Here is a 20,681-nt window from a genome sequence, read left to right as displayed (position 1 = left end):
TGACTTCATAACCTTCTCTTAAAATTCATCTACAAATGCTTCTTTCTTGAACAATTCACTCTTGATCCTGAAAATGTGGTATGGTTTAGGAAGCTAAATGCCAGACAGAACTGGCTCTAAACTGTTTTATAAAAAAATTTTTCTTAAAAGATCCATGAATACATTTTTTACAAATATTAAATTCAGGCAGATCTTTCACTTTATTCTTCACACATCACTCACCGAAAAGTTGAGCCTCTGAGTAACTTACTGTGGTAACTAGCTAAATCAGTGACTTTAAATGTTTGCAAATACCAACTCAAAGGGAATGCGGAATTTATGGAGTGATTTTGCTTTTGCGAAGCAATTTCTAGAACACAATAGTAAAAAGCAGGACTAGGTAAAGAAAATGTAGTACATGTACACAACGGACTACTATATAGCCAAAAAAAAAAAAAAAAGAATGACATCATGTCCTCTGCAGGAACATGGATGGAGCTGGAGGGCTTAGTCAACTAACACAGGAACAGAAAACCAAATACTGCATGTTCTCACGTATAAGTGGGAGCTAAATAATGAGAACCAAAGGGCACAAATACGGGAACAGCAGACATTGGGCCTACATGAGGGAGGAGGGTGGGAGGAGGGAGAGCACCAGAAAAATAACAATCGGTTACCATGCTTGGTACCTGGGTGACAAAATAATCCTGTATCCCAAACCCCTATGACACAAGTTTACCTATAAAACAAACCTGTAAATGTACCCCTGAACCTAAAATAAAGGCTTAAAAAGAAAGAAAAAAAACAACAAAAAGCAGGGCTTCACAGAAGAAATTATTTTACAATAGCTCACAGCATTGTACTACTTTGTGGCCTTTTAATGATAAATGACTTATATTTGTAAATCATTATTACTAATTTCTAAAAAGCACTTTAGTTCTTGATGAACCAAAAAGCTTCCATTTTACATTTTCTACAAAATTACTTTAATAGAAATATGAATACATTATGAATATGAAGTCACTAGACCTCTCTATGAAATGGAACAATTTTGCTCCATATACCACACAGGTTGACATAACCTAGGAAGAAAGTATTCTGCAAGAACAGTTACTACCCAGAGAAGTGACCACAACAACCCAGTTTCCTATATGACTCGTCATAGGCACCTTCTGGGTAATGAAAAAGCTAGTAATAGGAAAAGATGCAATTTGTAGGAGGGAGGAAGGTAAAGAATAAGGTGAGGGGATATACACAAAACAATCCAAGGCAGGTTTATTTACAGTCATAATATCTTCCTGAACATCAGCTGGCACTGATTATCCAGAGGAGTTCCAACTGGAGAGTATTTCTTTCATCATCTCTATCTTATATGTAAGGGACTCCAAGTTCAAAGAAAGCTCAAAGGAACAACCAACTGCAAAAGAATTAACTTTGCACATCATCATCACAGTATCTAACTAGTGCATTTGGTTTGAATAGAAATCCTGCAACGAATGGATTACTTCATAGAAACCCAATTTCAAAGTCTGCTTATTATTGCCCATCCTAAAGCTTCAATCCATGGTTTGGTCTGAAGTTTGCACCACCCCCCAACAAAGTTCTGTTTACCAGAAGCCCCTGCCACTCAACTTATATAACTCAAACTGTATCCCAAATAACACTTTGAAAAGCAATGGTTTTTCTCAAGAATTTTATATGCAAATACAGATAAAGCAGAAGAGATAAACACAGCATAACAGTACAATATTTATTTACCATCTTACCATCTCCAGCAGCAAAGCTTTAGGACCAGGAAACTCTCTTTTTACAAAGCAATCTCCTTCCCACCCCCAATTAGTTGTTTACAAATACAAAGTACACAGGACATCTGCTTTGTATGAACAAATCTTAAAACATACATATAGATATACCCCATTCTGTAAAGTACTTTATTCAGTTAAGAAGGCTAGTCCCACCAAACCTGTTAAAAAAGATTTTCCTATATTCTCTTTTGAGTAAACTGCCAACATCTCTCTCTACAAAAATCATTTTAGGAAAATGACTTTCATCCTCCTTCAGTACAGGACCAAAAAATAATAGTAACAATGCAACTTTGGAACTTAAGAGAATTTTAAAATATACAGCCAGGCGTGGTGGCTCACACCCATAATCCCAGCACTTTGGGAGGCCAAGGTGGGTGGATCACCTGAGGTCAGGAGTTCGAGACCAGCCTAGCCAACATGGTGAAATCTTATATCTACTAAAAATACAAAAATTAGTTGAGCATAGTGGCGGGCGCCTGCAATCCCAGCTACTCGGGAGGCTGAGGCAAGAGAATCGCTTGAACCTGGGAGGCAGAGGTTGCAGTGAGCCGAGATTGCACCACTGACTCTAGCCTCGGCAACAGAGTGAGACTCAGTCTCAAAAAGAAAAAAAAAAACAAAACCACACAATAACTCTGAATATGATGTGTGATAAACCAAAAGGGAGTTACAGATTTTTAACCCCGCGTGCCACTGTTTCGCCGCTGGCATAGAAGGGAAAAAAAAAAAAAAGATGAACTGTAGAGAAAATAAAAGTGGGAATGGGGCCTGGTACGGTGGCTCACGTCTGTAATCCCAGTACTTCGGGAGGCCAAAGTGGGCAGATCACTTGAGGTCCGGAGTTTGAGACCAGCCTGGCCAACGTGGCAAAACTCCATCTCTACAAAAAATACAAAAAATTAGCCAGGCATGGTGGCACGTGCCTGTAATCCTAGCTACTTGGGAGGCTGAGGCAGGAGAATCACTTGAACCTGGGAGGTGGAGGTTGCAGTAAACCAAGATGACCCCACTGTACTCCAGCTTGGGAGCCAGAGCAAGACTGTCTCAAAAACAAAAAAAGGAAAAGAAGAAAAAAAAAAAAAAGAAGCTAAAAGTGGCCAACAGCAAGGAAAAAAACTTAAACACGAAGTTGACAAAATGTGTTGGAGCTGCTGGAGATATTACTGTGACAAGGTCTACAACCCAATTTCCTATCTGAATCACCTAGAGAGGGTTCTGGTGATAGGAACCCACTTCCTCCTTCAATACAACACCTCCAAATGCCAATGAGGCAATATTTTTATAAGTATCTTTATTTTCCCCAAGTCCACCTAGAAATCATCTGTAAGTCAAAACACAAGGAAATTAACCACTTTTAGCTACCCTGAGGACACCTTTCCACAGGTGACCCTGAAGTATGCAACCATTTAACTGTGAAGGGATACCACATTCCACTTCAGGGGCATTACCCTGTTCATCCTCAGAGTTGTTCTCTACCAGTGCCTCAGTTCTCTCCGATTGCTTGAGCTGCCCCAGAGCCAAAGGTGCACTGCTGAAAGCCCAGCTTGGGCTCAGTTCCGGGAAAGAATTGTTCTAGATGTACATAATGGACTACGGTACAAACCAACTCCTAGAGAGACAACTCCTACAACCTTACAAGTGATGGCTACACAAACGTAGCATACTTTGAATATGTAGGAACCAGTATATATTCACGGATAATTTATCAACTTCTTTTAGTTTACTCTCCTCCTTTTCTGTTTCCCCTAAAGACTATTTTTCATAATTCTGAAACCAGACACACTCCATTATGTTACCCACACTGTTGCACTCTCCTGCTCCTCCACCTGAATGCCTGGCTCCTGTTTCTCCACCAGGCCAACTAACTCTTGCCTAATTCTCCTCCAAAACTCAGCTCACACACTTGGTAAGAAAAGCTTTCCTCATCCCTCTATATGGCTCTTTTTGTTCTATCACCACAGGCATTCTTCCAAAAAGGACATCTGCTCTTATACTTTATTGGTATTTACTTCTCTTGAGAATATGCCATCTCTTATTAACCCTCAGTATTCTCAGACCTTTCTTAGCACCTGCCTGCACAGAGCAGGTACTGAAAAAGATGTCTGACAAACTAAAAGACTGTTTTCAACACAGATATAAAATAACAAAATACCATCTATCAAAAATTGTATACACATACATACACACTCTAGCTCTTCATTCTACATTCTCTTATTATTTTCTTATTGTTTATTATGAGCATTTCTTAGCTTGTACTTGGGAAAAGAGACTTTTACTTTAAATATGTCTTCTAATGACTTAGTACACTGTTAGGCTTGTAAGATAGTCTTAAAAAATCATAAAAGGGGGAACATGATCACATGGCATGAAATGAATATTTACATGCTGTTAGATACATTTTAAAAGGTATGTATCTATAGTTAATACCACAGAACACCATATCCAACATGAATAGAAACAGCACAATTACTTAAAAAAGGAAATCTGTATCAGCTTTAGTGTTTTCAAAGTACTTTTGGATATTAATTCATTTGAGAGTAGGAAGACTGAGGCTCAGAAAATAAGTGACTTGCTAATACTGAGGGTCAAGGTCTTTGGAATTCAAATACCATGTGCTTTTTGCACCATTCCTTTTTCCTTCCATTAAGCCAATATCCTCAAAATGCTAGTTAAAAAAAAATTAAGTGTCTATATGAAACAAAATGAATGTAATAAACAACATAGAACAAAGAAAAAACACAAGCAATACGATTAACATAATCAGTGCTGAAAATGAATGGAAACAGAAACCAATGACTATGAATCAAGAATAATCTCAGTACAGCACAGTGAAATCTCAATGGGAGAACTAAGAGGATAGGGTTCCTGATCTGACAAGTGAAATAATCAGGAATCAGTTAATATACGACATCAAATACTTTAGTGGAGTGACAGCAAAGTCATAAACAAAGTTCAGAAAAGAAAAAGATTTGTGTATGTGAAATGAGTTTGCCATAGAAGTAAAACTTGAATGGGGCTTTGAAAAACACATGGAGGCAGCCTAGTATAATGTTGAATTGAGACTGGAAAAAGTCTATATTTAAAGCTCAGTTCTACTACCTGAGCAAGTTGCTTAATGACTCAAGTTTCAGTTTTTCATCTGCAAAATAAGAAGGAATTTCTCTCTCAAGAGTGCCTTGCAACCAGCACAGAGCCTGTACAGAGACTATACAAATGCAGATTCTTTCTTCTACTGTCTTCCCAGGCAGGAAGATGACAATTAGACACAAGGATATCAACATGCTTCCAAACCCTGTCAGAACATATAGAAGCTGTTCCAAGCCATTAAAGAAAGATCAATACACAGGCCCTCTGTCCCAAGAATCTAAATGAAACTATTTATATAACTAGATTCTAATGAAGGCAAAAAGGAACTGGCTGCATACCTACCAGTAGTTAAATGTAAATTAAATATGTAAAAAAAAAATGAGTTGAAAACTGTGCTTAGTGACTTGGGGAAACATTTTTATTTCATCATCCACATCACTGTTACCTCACCAATCAAAAGAGGTATTAAGGGACTACAACATGATAGTTATTTAACAAATTACTACATTTATAAATAAAGGTAGTATGAAACATAGCCATCACAGATAAAAGTAGGACTTAACAAGAGGTCTAACTGCAGCCCTTAAAAGTGAATGCTGTGATAGAGCCACTCTTATGGGTAATGAAAGAAAACAGTACTATGATAACTCATGGAGCAAAGATAGCATATGAACAGGGTTAGTCTTACAAAAGTACTACTAACTGAACACAATTCTTGAAGCACTTACAGTCAAAGTAGAACTTTTAAAAATATCACCAAATATAGGCCGGGCGCTGTGGCTCACGCCTGTAATGCCAACACTTTGGGAAAACGAGGTGGGCGGATCACGAGGTCAGGAGATTGAGACCATCCTAGCTAATACGGTGAAACCCCATCTCTACTAAAAATACAAAAAATTAGCCAGGCGTGGTGGCGGGTGCCTGTAGTCCCAGCTACTCAGGAGGCTGAGGCAGGAGAATGGCGTGAACCCAGAAGGCAGAGCTTGCAGGAAGCCATGATCGCGCCACTGCACTCCAGCCTGGGTGACAGTGAAACTCCGTCTCAAAAAAAAAAAAAAAATCATCAAATATAAACTATTTACCTTCATGTTACCAAAGGAATATACTCAGGAATACAGAAAGCAATACGACTTGAGAGATCTCCAAAACAATACAACTTGAGAGATCTCCAAAGTCCCAAAAGAAAATACAGACAACCTGAAAATTCTTACTGAATTCTTGACAAGTTATCACAAAACCCAACACACCATTTGAAATAGGTTACCTCAACCAGTAAAGCCCTTAACGGGTTAACTTTAAGATATATCAGGGCTGTATTATATATAATAAATCCATGGGGATGGGCTTCAAAATTTTTATAAGATACCTCTAACCATAAACTATATATAATAAATGTGTGTGAACATGTAGAAATGAGAAAATAATACTACCATTAAACAAGGTAGCACTAAAAGTTGATTTAAGTTCAAAAATCAAAGTAGTTTGAGATACTGGACGGGCTATTTTTTTTTAAAAGGGACATTAGAAGAAACTAGAATATCTCTTCTACTAATGCTTTAAAGACATGGTATTTAAATATACAAACACAAAGCCACATCAAAATCTTGTCTAGTATACACTGATAGAATAAAAAATATCACCTACATCAAAGAGATTATGGGAAGATCAGACATCCTTTCAGAAAGAGGTGTTGAATACAGAAGAAAAGATCAATACAAAGAATAACTGATATGCTAACAACATCAAAAGGACATGGTTGGACTGTGACCACTTTCAGATATATCCCACAGGAAGCCAACAAAATTTCCAGTAATAAGTTATCTCAATGGTACCAAACACTACTAAAGTTTTCATTACAACAAAAAACAAGTAAATGAAAAGACAAAGAAGTAAAAAATATTCCACTAGTAAGAGAAGATTTAATAAAACAATATTCTGCTCATCCAGGAAGGGAAATTTCATAAAATAATATTTTAATATTTTATAAAACTCAATATATCTGGAAAAATAATAAAAAGATTTGCATTCAATACAATAATCACCAGTTTACTGATAACTTCCACCTATATATTTTCTTAGGTAAAAAATAAAGACTGGTTTTTGTATCTACTATGATAAACCATACAGAATTGATCTAGTCAATGGAATCACATGCATAAGATGCATACAGAAGAGACAATCAATTATTGGACTAGCCACTAACATTAAATACAGAATGATAAATTCCAAAAGACAAGAGAACCTAAACAGTGCGAGACTGCGGCAAAATACGCCTCACATAAAAAAAAAAAAAAAGATTTCACAGCCAGGCACGGTGGCTCACACCTGTAATCCCAGCACTTTGGGAGGTCAAGGCAGGCAGATCACTTGAGGTCAGGAGTTTGAGACCAGCCTGACCAACATAGAGAAACCCCATCTCTACTAAAAATACAAAATTAGCTGGGCATAGTGACACATGCCTGTAATCCCAGCTATTCGGCAGGCTGAGACAGGAGAATTGCTTCAACCCGGGAGGTGGGGGTTGCAGTGAGCCGAGATCACGCCATCGCACTCCAGCCTGGGCAACAAGAGCGAAACTCCGTTTCAAAAAAAAAAAAAAAAAGATTTCACTTATTGCAATCTTTAAACTACTTCTACAAATATCTAATCCATAATTTCAAACCTTCATCAGAATCCCAGTCAACTAGTTATATCTTCAAGAATAATGAATGTCATGTCCATCCACATCAGTATCCAATTTTACCAAAGGGATTCTGGAATGTGTCTTTTTCAACCTCCTTGTTTACAGTACCTGAGAGGTTATCCTGGATGTATCCGGTCCTTAAGGACATTATCAATCAGGTCACTTAGGTATCACTCAGTAAATTATTAGTGTAGTACTAATAAAGCATACTAAATAGTGTCCAAGTAGCCTGAAAGAGTTTATGCTCCCTTCAAAATGTCATTTTGAGGGTTAAATAAATGGAATTATACTGATAAAGAAGCTGCCACACAGTTTAAAAAAAATATAAAAGTTTAACTGTAATTATACTGATAAGGAAGCTGTCATTCAGTCTTTTAAAAAAAAGATAAAGTGTCAGCAAATCTACTGCTTTTTAAAAATGTCCTTGCTTATTCTAACCAAGTAAACACACCCACTTATCAAATATTAAGTTGTGTTACCATGGCTAAGAACAAGGTTAGATATGAGACAATCAGAAAACCTAGAGCGCATCTATAGAAAACAAAGCTGTCTTAAGGCCCCCCAAAATTGGCCACTCACTAATAACAAAAAAGAACTACTGTCTAGTTAGTTAAATAAGGGGGAGGAAGGTATACTCTACAACCTTCTGAAATGAATCAACAGTGCTATAAACAAATTAACATTCAGAAGGGAGTACATTTAGATAGTGCAATTGTACAAATGATAGAGTAATAAACTACAAGATTAAATCACTGTACAAAATTCACATAAATACCACAAGCAATATATGCAAGACATCAAAGTTTAAGTTTTAAAGAAAAGTGTAGAATTTAAAAAGGCACTTCATATAAAAATGGAAACAGTAATTCTCTATACACAGTAACTACAAGAAACCATATTGTCTCTGTATACATTGTATATCTAATCAAGAAGTAACATTTTGAAGAAAAAAGATCATTAGATACATCCTTTTTGAGAATAACAGATCATTAAACTTGCAACTATTCCAAGGCCTCCTAGAAAACCTAGAGGTATTTAAACATTAGAGATTGGCCTACTAGAGAATTTTGTTGCAGGCTCTGAACATGGCAGGCATAATACGAATATTTATTATCTAAGAGTTTCTGATTCTACTGGGGTAATCTCCCTAGACCAAATCCTCACTTTAAGTTTTATAACATTATCATCTTTCAAGTATGCCAGAGATTTTAAAATAATAAAAAATAAACACATTAAAGATATTTCTTTCGCACTCAAGAAACTAATCTACAACTAAAAACTCTTCCTGATATGCATTCTGTCTCCATCCCTATTAAACGGTCAAATCCTTTCAGAACTACTTGGTCACCAATTTGATGATTTCCCTATACCTTTACACTTTGAGGAAAACACAGTATCTGGAGACACTTGGGCATATCAGTTAGGGTAACTAAGAAAGGATACTTTTACTTATTAGTGGGCAACATAAATATCACAAGAGGAAAAAAGAACAGCAACATCATCTTACGAATATTTAAGAATGGAGGAGCTGCGCAACAATGCAAATATAGTCAACACTACCATACGTTTAAAAAATGGTTAAGGTGCTAAGCTTTATGTGCCTCTTTTCTTTTCTTTTTTTTAAACCACAATTTAAAAGGCAAAGGGGAGGGGAAGTATATTAAAGGGAAGTGCCAAAATAGTTTCAGACAAACACATTTTCAGGCATAACTTATTTTGGTTTAGTTTAAGGTTTGAAATAAGGGTATATCAAAAACCACCAAGTTTATGACATAGCATCTAATTCAGGAAAGGAAAAGGGGAGAAATGGAAAGTGAAAAGAGTCTGAAGTAGCCTTAGCTAGTTAGGAACACTTATGTGCAGTCACATAAAACATTTCCAAGGTCTCTCACCACTGAGTTCTCCAGTGGCAAGTTCTCTAAGATAAAACTACAGTGCCAGTATCAAGAGCACATGGGATTGCTTGATGGGTGCAATGCACATAAGCCACAAAAATGTATGATTTCTTAGGCCTTTGTTTCTGTTCAGGTAATCAATATTCTTCCAGGGTTTAGTTTGAAAGACAGTTTGTAAAGAACACTGGCATGGACCTTTTCCACAGAAGTGGAAATAAAATTTTGTGTAAAATACAGAAAAATAAGGTAAGTATTAACTCTTTATATGACTGGGCTAAATCTGCAAAACAATACCCCCTTTATTAAGACTAGTTCAAGTTTAATCTACAAATAGGACAAACATGACCAATACAGTACCCGGAAATTAACTGACAAAATAATTTCTTCCAAGTAGTAAAATTTACGCCAACAACCTCTGTAACACAAATAAGGAAAGGAAGAAAAGTAGATTTTAAAATGGGTGCTGAATATAGTTATGATGGGGGAGGAGGAAGGAGCTTCCAATAAACTGTTAAAAATCGTGGCACCAGAGAAAATGTCAATTACCACTGTGCAACAACTATGGCAAGAAGCCACATACACCATAAAACAGTGCCATATTCAATTAGTAGTATATCCAAAATGCCTCGACCAAGCAGATGAAAAAACACAGAAGTTACAGAATTAAGTCTGTCAATTAAAAGAAAAACAACTGGTTTTGGCTGCCAAGCAAATAATACTAGGTGATGTATTCAGACCCCTCAAACTTGACATATTCTCCATTCCTGATGTCATGCTGTGAAGACATGGATCTAAGGGCTGATATACCACACATCCACTACTTTGAGTCTAAAGAGAAGATACTGTGGGACATATAACTGAGGTATCTGCGGCCAGTTCCAGTACGGTGAAAAACTATTACTGGGATCAACTGGGAGCAAAAAGATAAGCTGTCTCTTACACTAAGAATCTGACTAAATTAAGTAACCAAGTAACCAAGAATGTATCACTGAAGTCTTGATTTCAGCCTTTCAAATCCTTAATGGATATCATGTTCTCTTCACTAAATCCACAGCTATGCTTTAAATCTTAAGGATTCCCAATAAAATCTAGACTGATGGTATCCCTCTTTATTACAGTAAGGGAGAAGATTGTCAGGCATGTTTGGAATTCTTGCTCTTAGGAGTTCAGATTTTCATGCCTGGATCGTGTAACATCCTTTATTTCCAGGGCACTGATGTGCGTATCTTTTTTGTATTTAGAGTGTGATGCACTATCAAGCTCAAAAGAATTAAATGTTTAGAAGGTAGGTTGTTTAAGAAGGCCATCTTGGTGAAAGGCCCAGCTTACAGTGAGAGACTACCATGACTCAGTCTTACAACTTGATATGAGAGCTTGATAGGTCAAAGACTATTAGGACTGATGACAACAAAGAACTCTCTCACATGTAGCTTTATGAGTAGTGATGGTATGGTGGCCATCAAAGTCTTGATGAAGATAGTTACTGTGCAATTTCTACAGAGATGTTATAGGTAGAAGTCTTTTTCCAGTTGGTGTCCATAGAAGACCTGTGACATCTAGCCATTCCAAGGGGAAGCAAACTGGATTTGGCAAAATTTGACTTGAATTCCAGTTGACACAAAGCTTCATGGCTGATTCTGAAGTCTCACAGAGCTTGACAGTAGTACGAACTCTTGGTGAGTTGACCATCTTGACATAAAGACATTTTAACAGATGTGTCATTTTGTGAAGATCTGTCAAACTGAAGCCTGAACAAGGAAGCACTGATAACCTAAAAATGAAGGATTTACCTCTGGTCTTAGTAAACAGAGATCTAGTATTAGGTTATTTCTAGATTCAAAATATCTGCTAGTCCTCAGTTTACAGATAAGATTTTCCTGAGGAACAAATCTTTATATTTTTCTTTAATCACAAGAGGATTCAGATTCCTGAGTGGCCCTCCTCCAAACTTGTTTTTGGACCAGAAATAAAGGATAAACATTTGTCCAACCCTTTCAAGAAAGTCTCCACTGCCCACTTGGTCAGTAAGTCATGAGTTTATTTTATACTTCATTTCAAAAGTCTACAATTCAAATGTCAGCTGTGATCATTCCAGACATGCATTCAGTTTTTGAGATGATCTCCTACCTGTAGATCCTATTTGTACGAGGAGGAACAAGTAAAATAGTTAGGATCTTGAATGACTATTCTGCTGAACATAAAACAGGTGATTAATTCTTGTACCCATGGCGTTCTGGAGAGTCTCCCTTCTTTCTATATCTATAGGGGTGGTTTCGAGGTTTGTACCAATCCCCTTTGGAGTATCCTCTATTGTGATAATGTGCTTTCTGATCATGACTATAAAAGTATCGATGCTGATTATAGTATTTGTGATCTTTATAGTCATTTTCTTTTATACTGTTCTCTTCTGCAACAACAGCTTTTACATCTTGTCCAAAAAGGGAAGTACCATCAAAGGGCAAGTGGGAGATCTTCTCCTGGGTTTTCTTAGTAAGAGATGTAAGTCGAAGCCAGGCCTGCCTTCTATAGTCTATGGCCATGGCCATAACTCTGACTACAGAATCCATTATGTCCCTAGTAGTACAAAGTTGCCAAAGGCCTGCATCCATACCATCAGATATTATACATCTTGCTTTTCCACGATCAAACTCTGGGTCATGAACCAGATCTTCCATGTCTTCCCAGAGTTTACGCTGATATTGAGTCATATAAGCCATGTAGCTAGCAGCTCGGGCTGCAATGGAGGCAGCATGGTAAAACCTACAACCCATGACCTCCATTTCTTTTGAGGTAGAATCTAGAGGGGATGTTGTATTTCCTCTTTTGCTGTGTTCTAATGCTTCTACAATGGGGCCTTCAGCTGGTGGGTTTGGTTGGAAAGGAGAGGTGTCCTTGGCCACAGGATATACCCTGTGTCCCATGAAGGAAGAAGGATGGCAATCAGCAGGGTCTTTAAAAACCTCAGTGGTGGCAATTCTCAGAAGAGGATGCAATGGAGGAACCAAACGTTTTTTAGAAGTCACACAATCAGGTTTCCCTTCACATGACTCTGCTTCAGATTGTAATGTCACCCTTTTTATAACACCTCTTTGTTCCATTCTCTTCAAAAGACCTGTGAAACTAGATTGGCTGGGGTCAGATGGCTGCCCTTTGTCATCAGCTGATGGTGATTTGTAATCAGTTTCTTCTTCAACTGTGGATAAATTTTCCTCCTTAGAGGTGGAGATGTCCCAAGGAACTGAGGAGTTCTCACTTGGCCTAGAATGATGAAATCTAAAACAGCTCCTGGACTGCAGATCACGTATCACTCGGGACATTTCAGCTACTTGTGTCTGGAGATAGAGGATGGCATCCCGTCCATGCTGTGAAGCTGAAGAAGAATCTATACATAAATTCTCTTTGACCTCAGAAGAGGCCAAAGATTCTTGGGGGACCAGAAGTGGAGATGAAGGCAGAGTCTGAAAATTCTGTGACGATTTAAGGGTCTCTGTCTCAGAGATCTTAGTATCTGAATTATTTTGATCATTTTTCTGGTTCTCCAATGGGTTCTCAACAGAGGAAGTTTGAGAAACTATCCTTTCTGGACTGCTGGAACAACTCCCAGAGAAGGAGCTGCTATCTCCAATGGGAAGAGGAACACTGCAGCTAGAGCACATTTCTGGGCGATGATTCTCAGAGGATGGCACCTTAGATTCAGGCATTCTCTGGGTTATCCACATGAACAAGAAAACCAAGGAAGAGAAAAAAATGCTTTTAATATGTTAACTTTCAAGTGCAGAGATTCACGTCCAGTAAGTAGAACTCAATTTTTAAATTATTATAATTAACAGTGAAAGATACAATCCACTCAAGGTCAGCAAAAGGAATCAGAGAAGTCAAATCCACAAACTTTGCTACCCCAAAGACCCAATATCAACTATTGGCATTAATCTGGGACTCTGTTTATGAAAAAGTAGAGAGTAAAAACAAGCTCAGATCATGTGGTGCTACCCTGGCTGCTGTTTGGTCCCGTGTTAGCATAAGAATAAGTGTTGAGACCACTCATAAGAATAAAAGAAAAAAATATTCCATTCAAGATATGTTAAGTTCTATTCAAGATACGCAAGAAGCTAACGATGGCAAAGAGAACTTAAGGAAAGTTCCACTAAGAAGAAAAAAAAATCTAAAACTCCCCCATTAGAGTCATTTTAAGCACCTTTGAAAATTCTGTCATTCACTCTCCATGAATAACAAAACTTTCTAGTCGTATAGTCCTACTTTATGGTTTGTAGTATAAGGAGTTATAATTTGTTACCTCATTTCATCCTCACAACAACCCTGTGAGGTAGGTATTATTCTTATTTGACTGAAAAACGGAGGTTAAAAGGTTACTTAATTTATCCAAAGTCACAGAATTTGTAAAGAGTAAAGCTGGGACTCAAACCCAGGTATTCTGATTCCAAGTCCAAGTCTCTCAATCCCCTATATCACAGAGCAAGAAGTTTGTGGCCACTCTGAACAGTAAGAGTTTTCTAATCCAAGAAGAAAACAGCCCATTAACAGAAATTTGGGCTAAAGCAAGGACAAATGAAAGGCAAGACTGTTACAAAGGGCTCAACTAGTTCACTTCTCAGAGCAAGGAAAGTATTGGTCAAGGGTCAAACCTACAACCAGTACATCACAGGTAAGATAAGTAACTCTAAATATGTGGGGCACAGACAAGGTGAAAGGGATGATGACTGAAGTAATATATCTCCTATAAACCCTTCCCTCACTTTTCATTCCTAAAAGGATCTCTACATATCCTTTTTTCTAAGAGAAAACAAATTTTCTGTGGTCATGTGGTTCTGGAACAAAAGAATCCTGTTGTATAGGGCACCTGAGGAGAATATAGGAAAAGAGAAGGGAAAGAGGAATCAATAAGCTTGCAGTTTTTATTCCATTTCCCTTTTATCAGATACCACCTCTAAGGCTTAGAATTTCCCAGAGTCTTATTACCATTTTTTCATATCGTCACTCAAAGTAGAGGAAAAAAACTGGAAGTAGGAGATCTGGGCAAAGAACTCCTTGGACTACCTATTTTAGCCCATTCTAATAGAACTGGCTATTTCTAAACACAGGCATCACTGATTTGATAACTCTCTTTAGAGAATACCTCTTAAAAGATACAAATGAAGAAACACAAATCAAATATAATGTACTTACATCAGTATGAGAGGTGCTAGGCTCTTCATCATCACTGCTGACCAGATCAATGTATTCAAGAACAGGTCGTAATGGTCCTTCCTATAAACGATCAAGCAAATGTACAAGCCATTAACAGTTATTCAAACCAAATTAGCATTTAAACCTACTAGTTTTTTTGGTTGGGACTGGCAAGAATTACTCTGAAGAGGGAGCTTTGTGGATAGCAGAAAATAACCAGAACAAAAGCAGCAGAGGAAAATATTCAAAATATGTAAATATAAAATGATGACAAGACCTAAAAGGAAGTACCTACACACCTGTAGAGTATTAAGGCCATGTCAATTACTTGGGAAAGGAAAATTAATATAAGAACAGTGCTACAAAGATACAAATATTATAATCCAGTGCTTTACACCTAGAATTGGTATCAAAAGTCTGTTAATATATCCAAGTTCAAAAATGAATTTGACTTATAGCTCAGCTTCATCACCCACCACTGCAGAGTCAAGCGTCAAACCAGAATTATTCTGCATTCTTTCTTTCCATCCAATCTAATTTCTTCATCAACCAGGCCTTGAATGTCAGGCTTAAAAGCCTAGATTTTATTCAATAGGCAAAGAAAATAAAAAATAATAATAAGACAATAACATGAGAACTGTGCTTCAAGAAGATCAATCACTTAGAGGAGTGTGGACAGCAGGCAAAGCAAGATAATCAGTACAGGCACATGATAATGCAGAACTAATGGTGGTGATGGCAAGAAGAGTATGGTAGTGGACATATAAGAGAATACAAGTAAAATGGAAAACTAAAAGAGACTGATTATTAGGCCGGGTGTGGTGGCTCATATCTGTAATCCCAGCACTTTGGGTGGCCAAGGTGGCGGGTCACCTGAGGTTAGAACCACGCCCAGCTAATTTGTGTATTTTTAGTACAGATGAGGTTTTACCATGTTGGCCAGGCTGGAGTTTGAGACCAGCCTGACCAATACGGTAAAACCCCATCTCTACTAAAAATGTAAAAATTAGCCGGGCACGGTGGTGTGTGCCTATAGTCCCAGATACTCAGGAGGCTGAGGCTGGAGAATCGCTTGAACCTGGGAAGCAGAAGTTGCAGTAAGCCAAGATCATGTCACTGCACTCCAGCCTGGGCAACAGAGCAAGATTGTCTCAATAATAATAATAAATATATAAAATAAAAATACATTTGAAAGATTATTTAAAAAAAAAACAAAACAAGGAGTCAGTGATCTCTAAGGTTTTAAGCTCAGGTGTAATGCCATTAGTATAACTTTGGAAAGCAGAAACAGAAAGCTGACATTCCTATGGGCTGAAGTAACAGTAGTACACAGGGTGTATCTAGCAGACAGCTGAAAATGCAGGCCTCCAATCTGGGAAGTACGAACATACCTGGAAATAAAGATTTGAGAGTTGCTCCCCTAGAAGGCTATTAAACTCTAGAACTAAATTGAACTATCGTATCGCCTCAATAAAAAGCTGTCAGTGTTAAATGTGGCCAGAAACACAGCAACAATAAAATGCCACTGAATGTGGCAACCAGACATTTTTAAAGGTCTTTGAGAGAGCAACTTTCAAGAAAGTAATGAGCACAGAAGCCAGGCTCTAAAACACTTGAGAATGCAGCAGAAAAGACCATATTATTTTGAGAAATCCAGTATGCTGGAAACAAGAGAAAGGAACACAGAAGAAATAATAGTTGAGGAAAGGATTTTGTAGCATGTAGAAAGTTGACTGTTGGAGACAGAAGCTGAGATCTAGGTAATGATCTTCTTCCCTAGAATAGGCATCCAGTCTCGAAGATAGCTTCTTTCTCCCCTATGCTATGACTTCTGCTCAACCAAGAAACTGCCATCTTTTGGGTACTAATTCAGATACCATATAAAACAAGAGGGCAAAACTGGGCAGGGATCTGTAACAAAGGAATTGAGATTTTTGCTCAAACTATAAGGCAGAAGTAAAAAATAAAGAAAGAGAGGAACCAATACTCTCCAATATATGGTCAACAGAGCTGAATCACCTACTTTAAAATCTATGCCTGGTATGAAGAATGTAGGCCATGCATGGTGGCTCACACCTGTAATTCCGACACCTTGGGAGCCAGAGGCAGGTGGATGACTTGAGGTCAGGAGTTCAAGACCAGCCTGGTCAACATGGTAAAACCCTGACTGTACTAAAAATAGGAATAGGGCGTTGTGGCAGGCACCTGTAGTCCCAGCTACCCAGGAGACTGAGGCAGATGAATCACTTGAACCCTGAAGGCAGAGGCTGCAGTGAGCTGAGATGGTACCACTGCACTCTAGCCTGGGCAACAGAGCGAGACTCTCAGAAAAAAAAAGAAAAAAGAAGACTGAAAATCATATGTTCGATCCAAGAAGAAAAATTAAAATACGACAGCTTTTCCCATTGATATAATGATCTTACTTTGCTCTCTTTAAGAAATATGCATTGGGAACCTTCATTATAGGCCCACAGAAATAGTAAACACAAAAGCCCCCCAACCGGCAACCAGAAATACACAGAGGCAGAGTTCCCATGCACAGAAAGTAAAGAGGAAGATGAAAGATGACAAGATGCAAGGTAAAAAGTAAAATGGGCTGGAAAAAAAATAAGAAAAACAGGATGGGCGTGGTGGCTTATGCCTGTAATCCCAGCACTTTGGGAGACCAAGGCGGGCGAATCATCTGAGGTCAGGAATTCGAGACCAGCCTGGCCAACATGGTGAAACCCTGTCTTCACTAAAAATACAAAAAATTAGCCAAGCATGGTGTTGGGCGCCTCTAATTCCAGCTACTCAGGAGACTGAGGCAGGAGAATCACTTGAACCCGGGAGACTGAGGCAGGAGAATCACTTGAACCCAGAGGTTGCAGTGAGCCAAGACCGTGCCATTGCACTCCAGCCTGCGTGAAAAGAGCGAAACTCCATCTCAAAAAAAAAAAAAAAAAAGAAAAAAGAAAATGATCAAAAATAGAATTTAAAAGTAGCTGCAGGCAGGATGGCTCATGCCTGTCATCTCGGCACTTTGGGAGGCCAAGGAAAGTGGATCACATGAGGCCACGAGTTCGAGACCAACTGGGCCAACAAGGCGAAACCCTATCTCTATTAAAAATACAAAAATTAGCTGGGTGCGGTGGTGCACATCTGTAATCCCAGCTACTCAGGAGGCCGAAGAACAAGAATCTCTTTCGTTCAGGATGCAGAAGTTGCCGGGAGCTGAGATCACGCCAGTGCACTCCAGCCTGGGTGACAGAGGGGGACTCTTGTCTCAGAAAAAAAAAAAATCTGTAGTAATGTTTAAAGGGAAGGAGTAAGGACAGATAAGGTTATCAGAAATTTATTCTGGCAGTGAACCATTAAACCAATATGCAAACATTTTTCAACTACTGAAGAACAACAATTTTATATGATTCACACTAAGACAAAAGAAAAAAAGGAAAATATGGGTAGAAAATCCAGACAGGTGTGGTAGATCACGCCTATAATCCTGGCACTTTGGGAGGCCGATGAGGGAGGATCACTTGAGTCCAGGAGTTTGACAACATTCTGGACAAAATAGTGAGACCTCATCTCTACAAAAATAAAATAAATTAGCTGGGCACCGTAGTGCGTGCCTGTAGTCCCACGTATTTGGGAGGCTAAGGTGGCAGAATTGCTTGAGCCTAGGAGTTCAAGGCTGCAGTGAGCTATGATTATGCCACTGCACTCCAGCCTGAGCAAGAGTGAGACCCTATCTCTTAAAAAAAAAAAAAAAAAAAAAAGAAAGAAAAAGCATCACAGAAAATCCAAAATTGAGAAAAAGCAGAAGTCATTTAGAATATACATTCAACAAATAATTACTGAGCTTTAAGTGATAGAGTAGAATGAGAAGGGGAATCATGTTGAAAATCACTAAAATGGCAAAGAGATTGAGTGGAAAAATAAGGACAGACATGTACCCCAAAGGAAAAGATTACTTATACACAAATAGTGTACACTAGCTAATTTTCACAGTGGATATGGAAAAACTTCCATGATAATGGGCTTACAGAAGTAAAACATTTAGTATTCCATTTATTTACTAAGAGTCAGTAACATTTATTGAGCCCTGTACCATGCCTTGTGCAAAGCTTTTCATGTACTTTTCACTTGATCCCCAAATTACTTTACGAGGTAAGATATTGAATTATCACTATTATCCCATTTAACAGATGGGAAAACTGAGTGAGGTACACTTGATTCTCTAAACACAACTGGCTGTATAGTCACTATAATTGTGAGTTAGTTCAAAACATAAATACTGTTTTTAAAACAATGTTTATTAACCTAAGCTTCTGAAATAACACATTTTTTCTTCCTTCAGTAAGAGAAAATGGACTACCTCTATTACCCCATCTCTGAATACTTTGTAACACTGACCAAAAATAAATTACCAATTTCTCAAAAGAAGTTATATTTATAATAAAAACATCAAGAAAAAAATAATTTGCTATAATATTTATAATTACTACTTATATCTTAAACTATAACTGCATATGGTCCTGTAATTACAAGGCATTTTTATTAGCATCTGTTCTATCCATCAACTAGTAAACCATCATTCTCATGCCCTATTGCACCACTAACAAAAAATAAAGGATTCTAAGGTGGGCATGGTGGAGTGCACCTGTAGTCCCAGCTACTCAGGAGGCTGGGGCGAGAGGGTTGCTTGAACCCACGAGTTTGAGACTGCAGTAAGCTAGGATCATACCACTGCACTCCAGCCTGGGCAAGAGACCCTGTCTCTGAAATAGAAATAAAAAATTAAATAAAAATAAAATTTAAAAATTAAAGAATTCTATTCCCAATACCACACAATTTAGGGGCAGAAGCACATGTAGAAGCATGGCAAAACAGTTTAGGGAAACAGTTAAACTAATATTCTAAGTTTTAAAATATGTTTCATGAAATAAAAAGCTTTCATTCCTGTTATCAGAAAACTGATTCTCTAGGCCAAAGCACCAATTTCCTACTAATTGGAAAGAGATGTCAATATACCAAAATATGGTCTACTAAAAAGGTAGTTGACTACAACCAAAGTTTTCTCTAAAACAAAGAATATGGATTTGAGCATAAATCTAAAACCCTAAATAATTCATCATTTTTTTTTTCCTATATAGAGAAGTTAGGGACACAGGTTACTCGTGCAGTCCTGACAGGCAACATTCCAAACAGTTTCCAATTGTGCCTATTTTATAGTTCAAATTTAATCCAGCATTCAAGATCTATACTACCTGGCCCATGCCGCCTCCTCCCACTTTAAAAAAACAAAAAATCTTTCAGAACTACACATAATCCTCTCTGCTTTCCCATTCTGATGCTTCTCCTTGTTTCTTCTACTCAAAATGCCCTTTTAAACACATGTAAATACTAACTACTACTTATTACTACCACTAACTACTACAATGATAAACTGCAAGTCTAATGTCCTTTTTTAACAGCCCTATGTACTTTCTGTAAAAGAACTTTCTACTACCTCTAAGGACTATTTACATACTTCTCACCTCCTATCTCGTCATTCATACTAAAATACTGATCTTTAAGGGTAGGATGTATTTCAAATCAATCTTTGTAGCTCTAAGGAACTTAACTCACGGCTTTGCATATTATGAGCTTCAACACTATTTTTATTTACATCACAGCCCCAAGACACCCAGCCAAATAATCCTATTTCCTGCCTGACTCCTGTCTACTGTAGCTAAAGTATTAATACTTGACCTATGTGGTAGTGAAGCTATTTAGGAAATTATATCCTGATTTCACTGACTATTTTGAAATTTCCAATGATTCTACGCTATATCAATAATCTTGGCTGAAACCTGAATCTCTTGTTATTGTTTTGTTAGCAAGATTACGATAGGTTCCCTCAGCAGTTTGTATACCTTTATATCTAGAATAGCACTGTGAACTATCACATCATCAGCTATTAGTTTTTTAGAAGTAAAGCACATAAAAAATCTGCAATTTCAAAGAAAGATATAAAAATAGCAATTGAATAAAGGATCATATTACTAAACAGAAATAAGAACAACA

General features: G+C 37.7%; 1 protein-coding gene across 11 annotated transcripts in view; it reads right to left on the bottom strand.

The window, feature by feature from the left end:
- Nucleotides 1-20,681, bottom strand: part of ZNF451 (zinc finger protein 451) — a 125,661-nt gene that overhangs the window by 60,451 nt on the left and 44,529 nt on the right. For 9 of the 11 annotated variants that reach the window (XR_002521343.2, XM_017957962.2, XM_017957964.3 and 6 more), the window contains one exon: nucleotides 14,634-14,714. Coding sequence is in view for 6 of the 11 variants with exons in the window: in XM_021936776.2 (XP_021792468.1) it covers nucleotides 14,634-14,714 (81 nt within the window). In the remaining 5 variants the exon portion in view is untranslated. Of the gene's footprint in view, nucleotides 1-4,054; nucleotides 13,154-14,633; nucleotides 14,715-20,681 lie in introns of those variants that run through there. The other 2 variants (XM_009205418.4, XM_009205416.4) reach the window with 2 other exon arrangements.

This window comes from Papio anubis, chromosome 6, assembly GCF_008728515.1.
Source record: "Papio anubis isolate 15944 chromosome 6, Panubis1.0, whole genome shotgun sequence".
Taxonomy (NCBI): domain Eukaryota; kingdom Metazoa; phylum Chordata; class Mammalia; order Primates; family Cercopithecidae; genus Papio; species Papio anubis.
The sequence above is the reverse complement of the archived record's forward strand: the minus strand, read 5'-3'. Positions and strand labels throughout refer to the sequence as shown.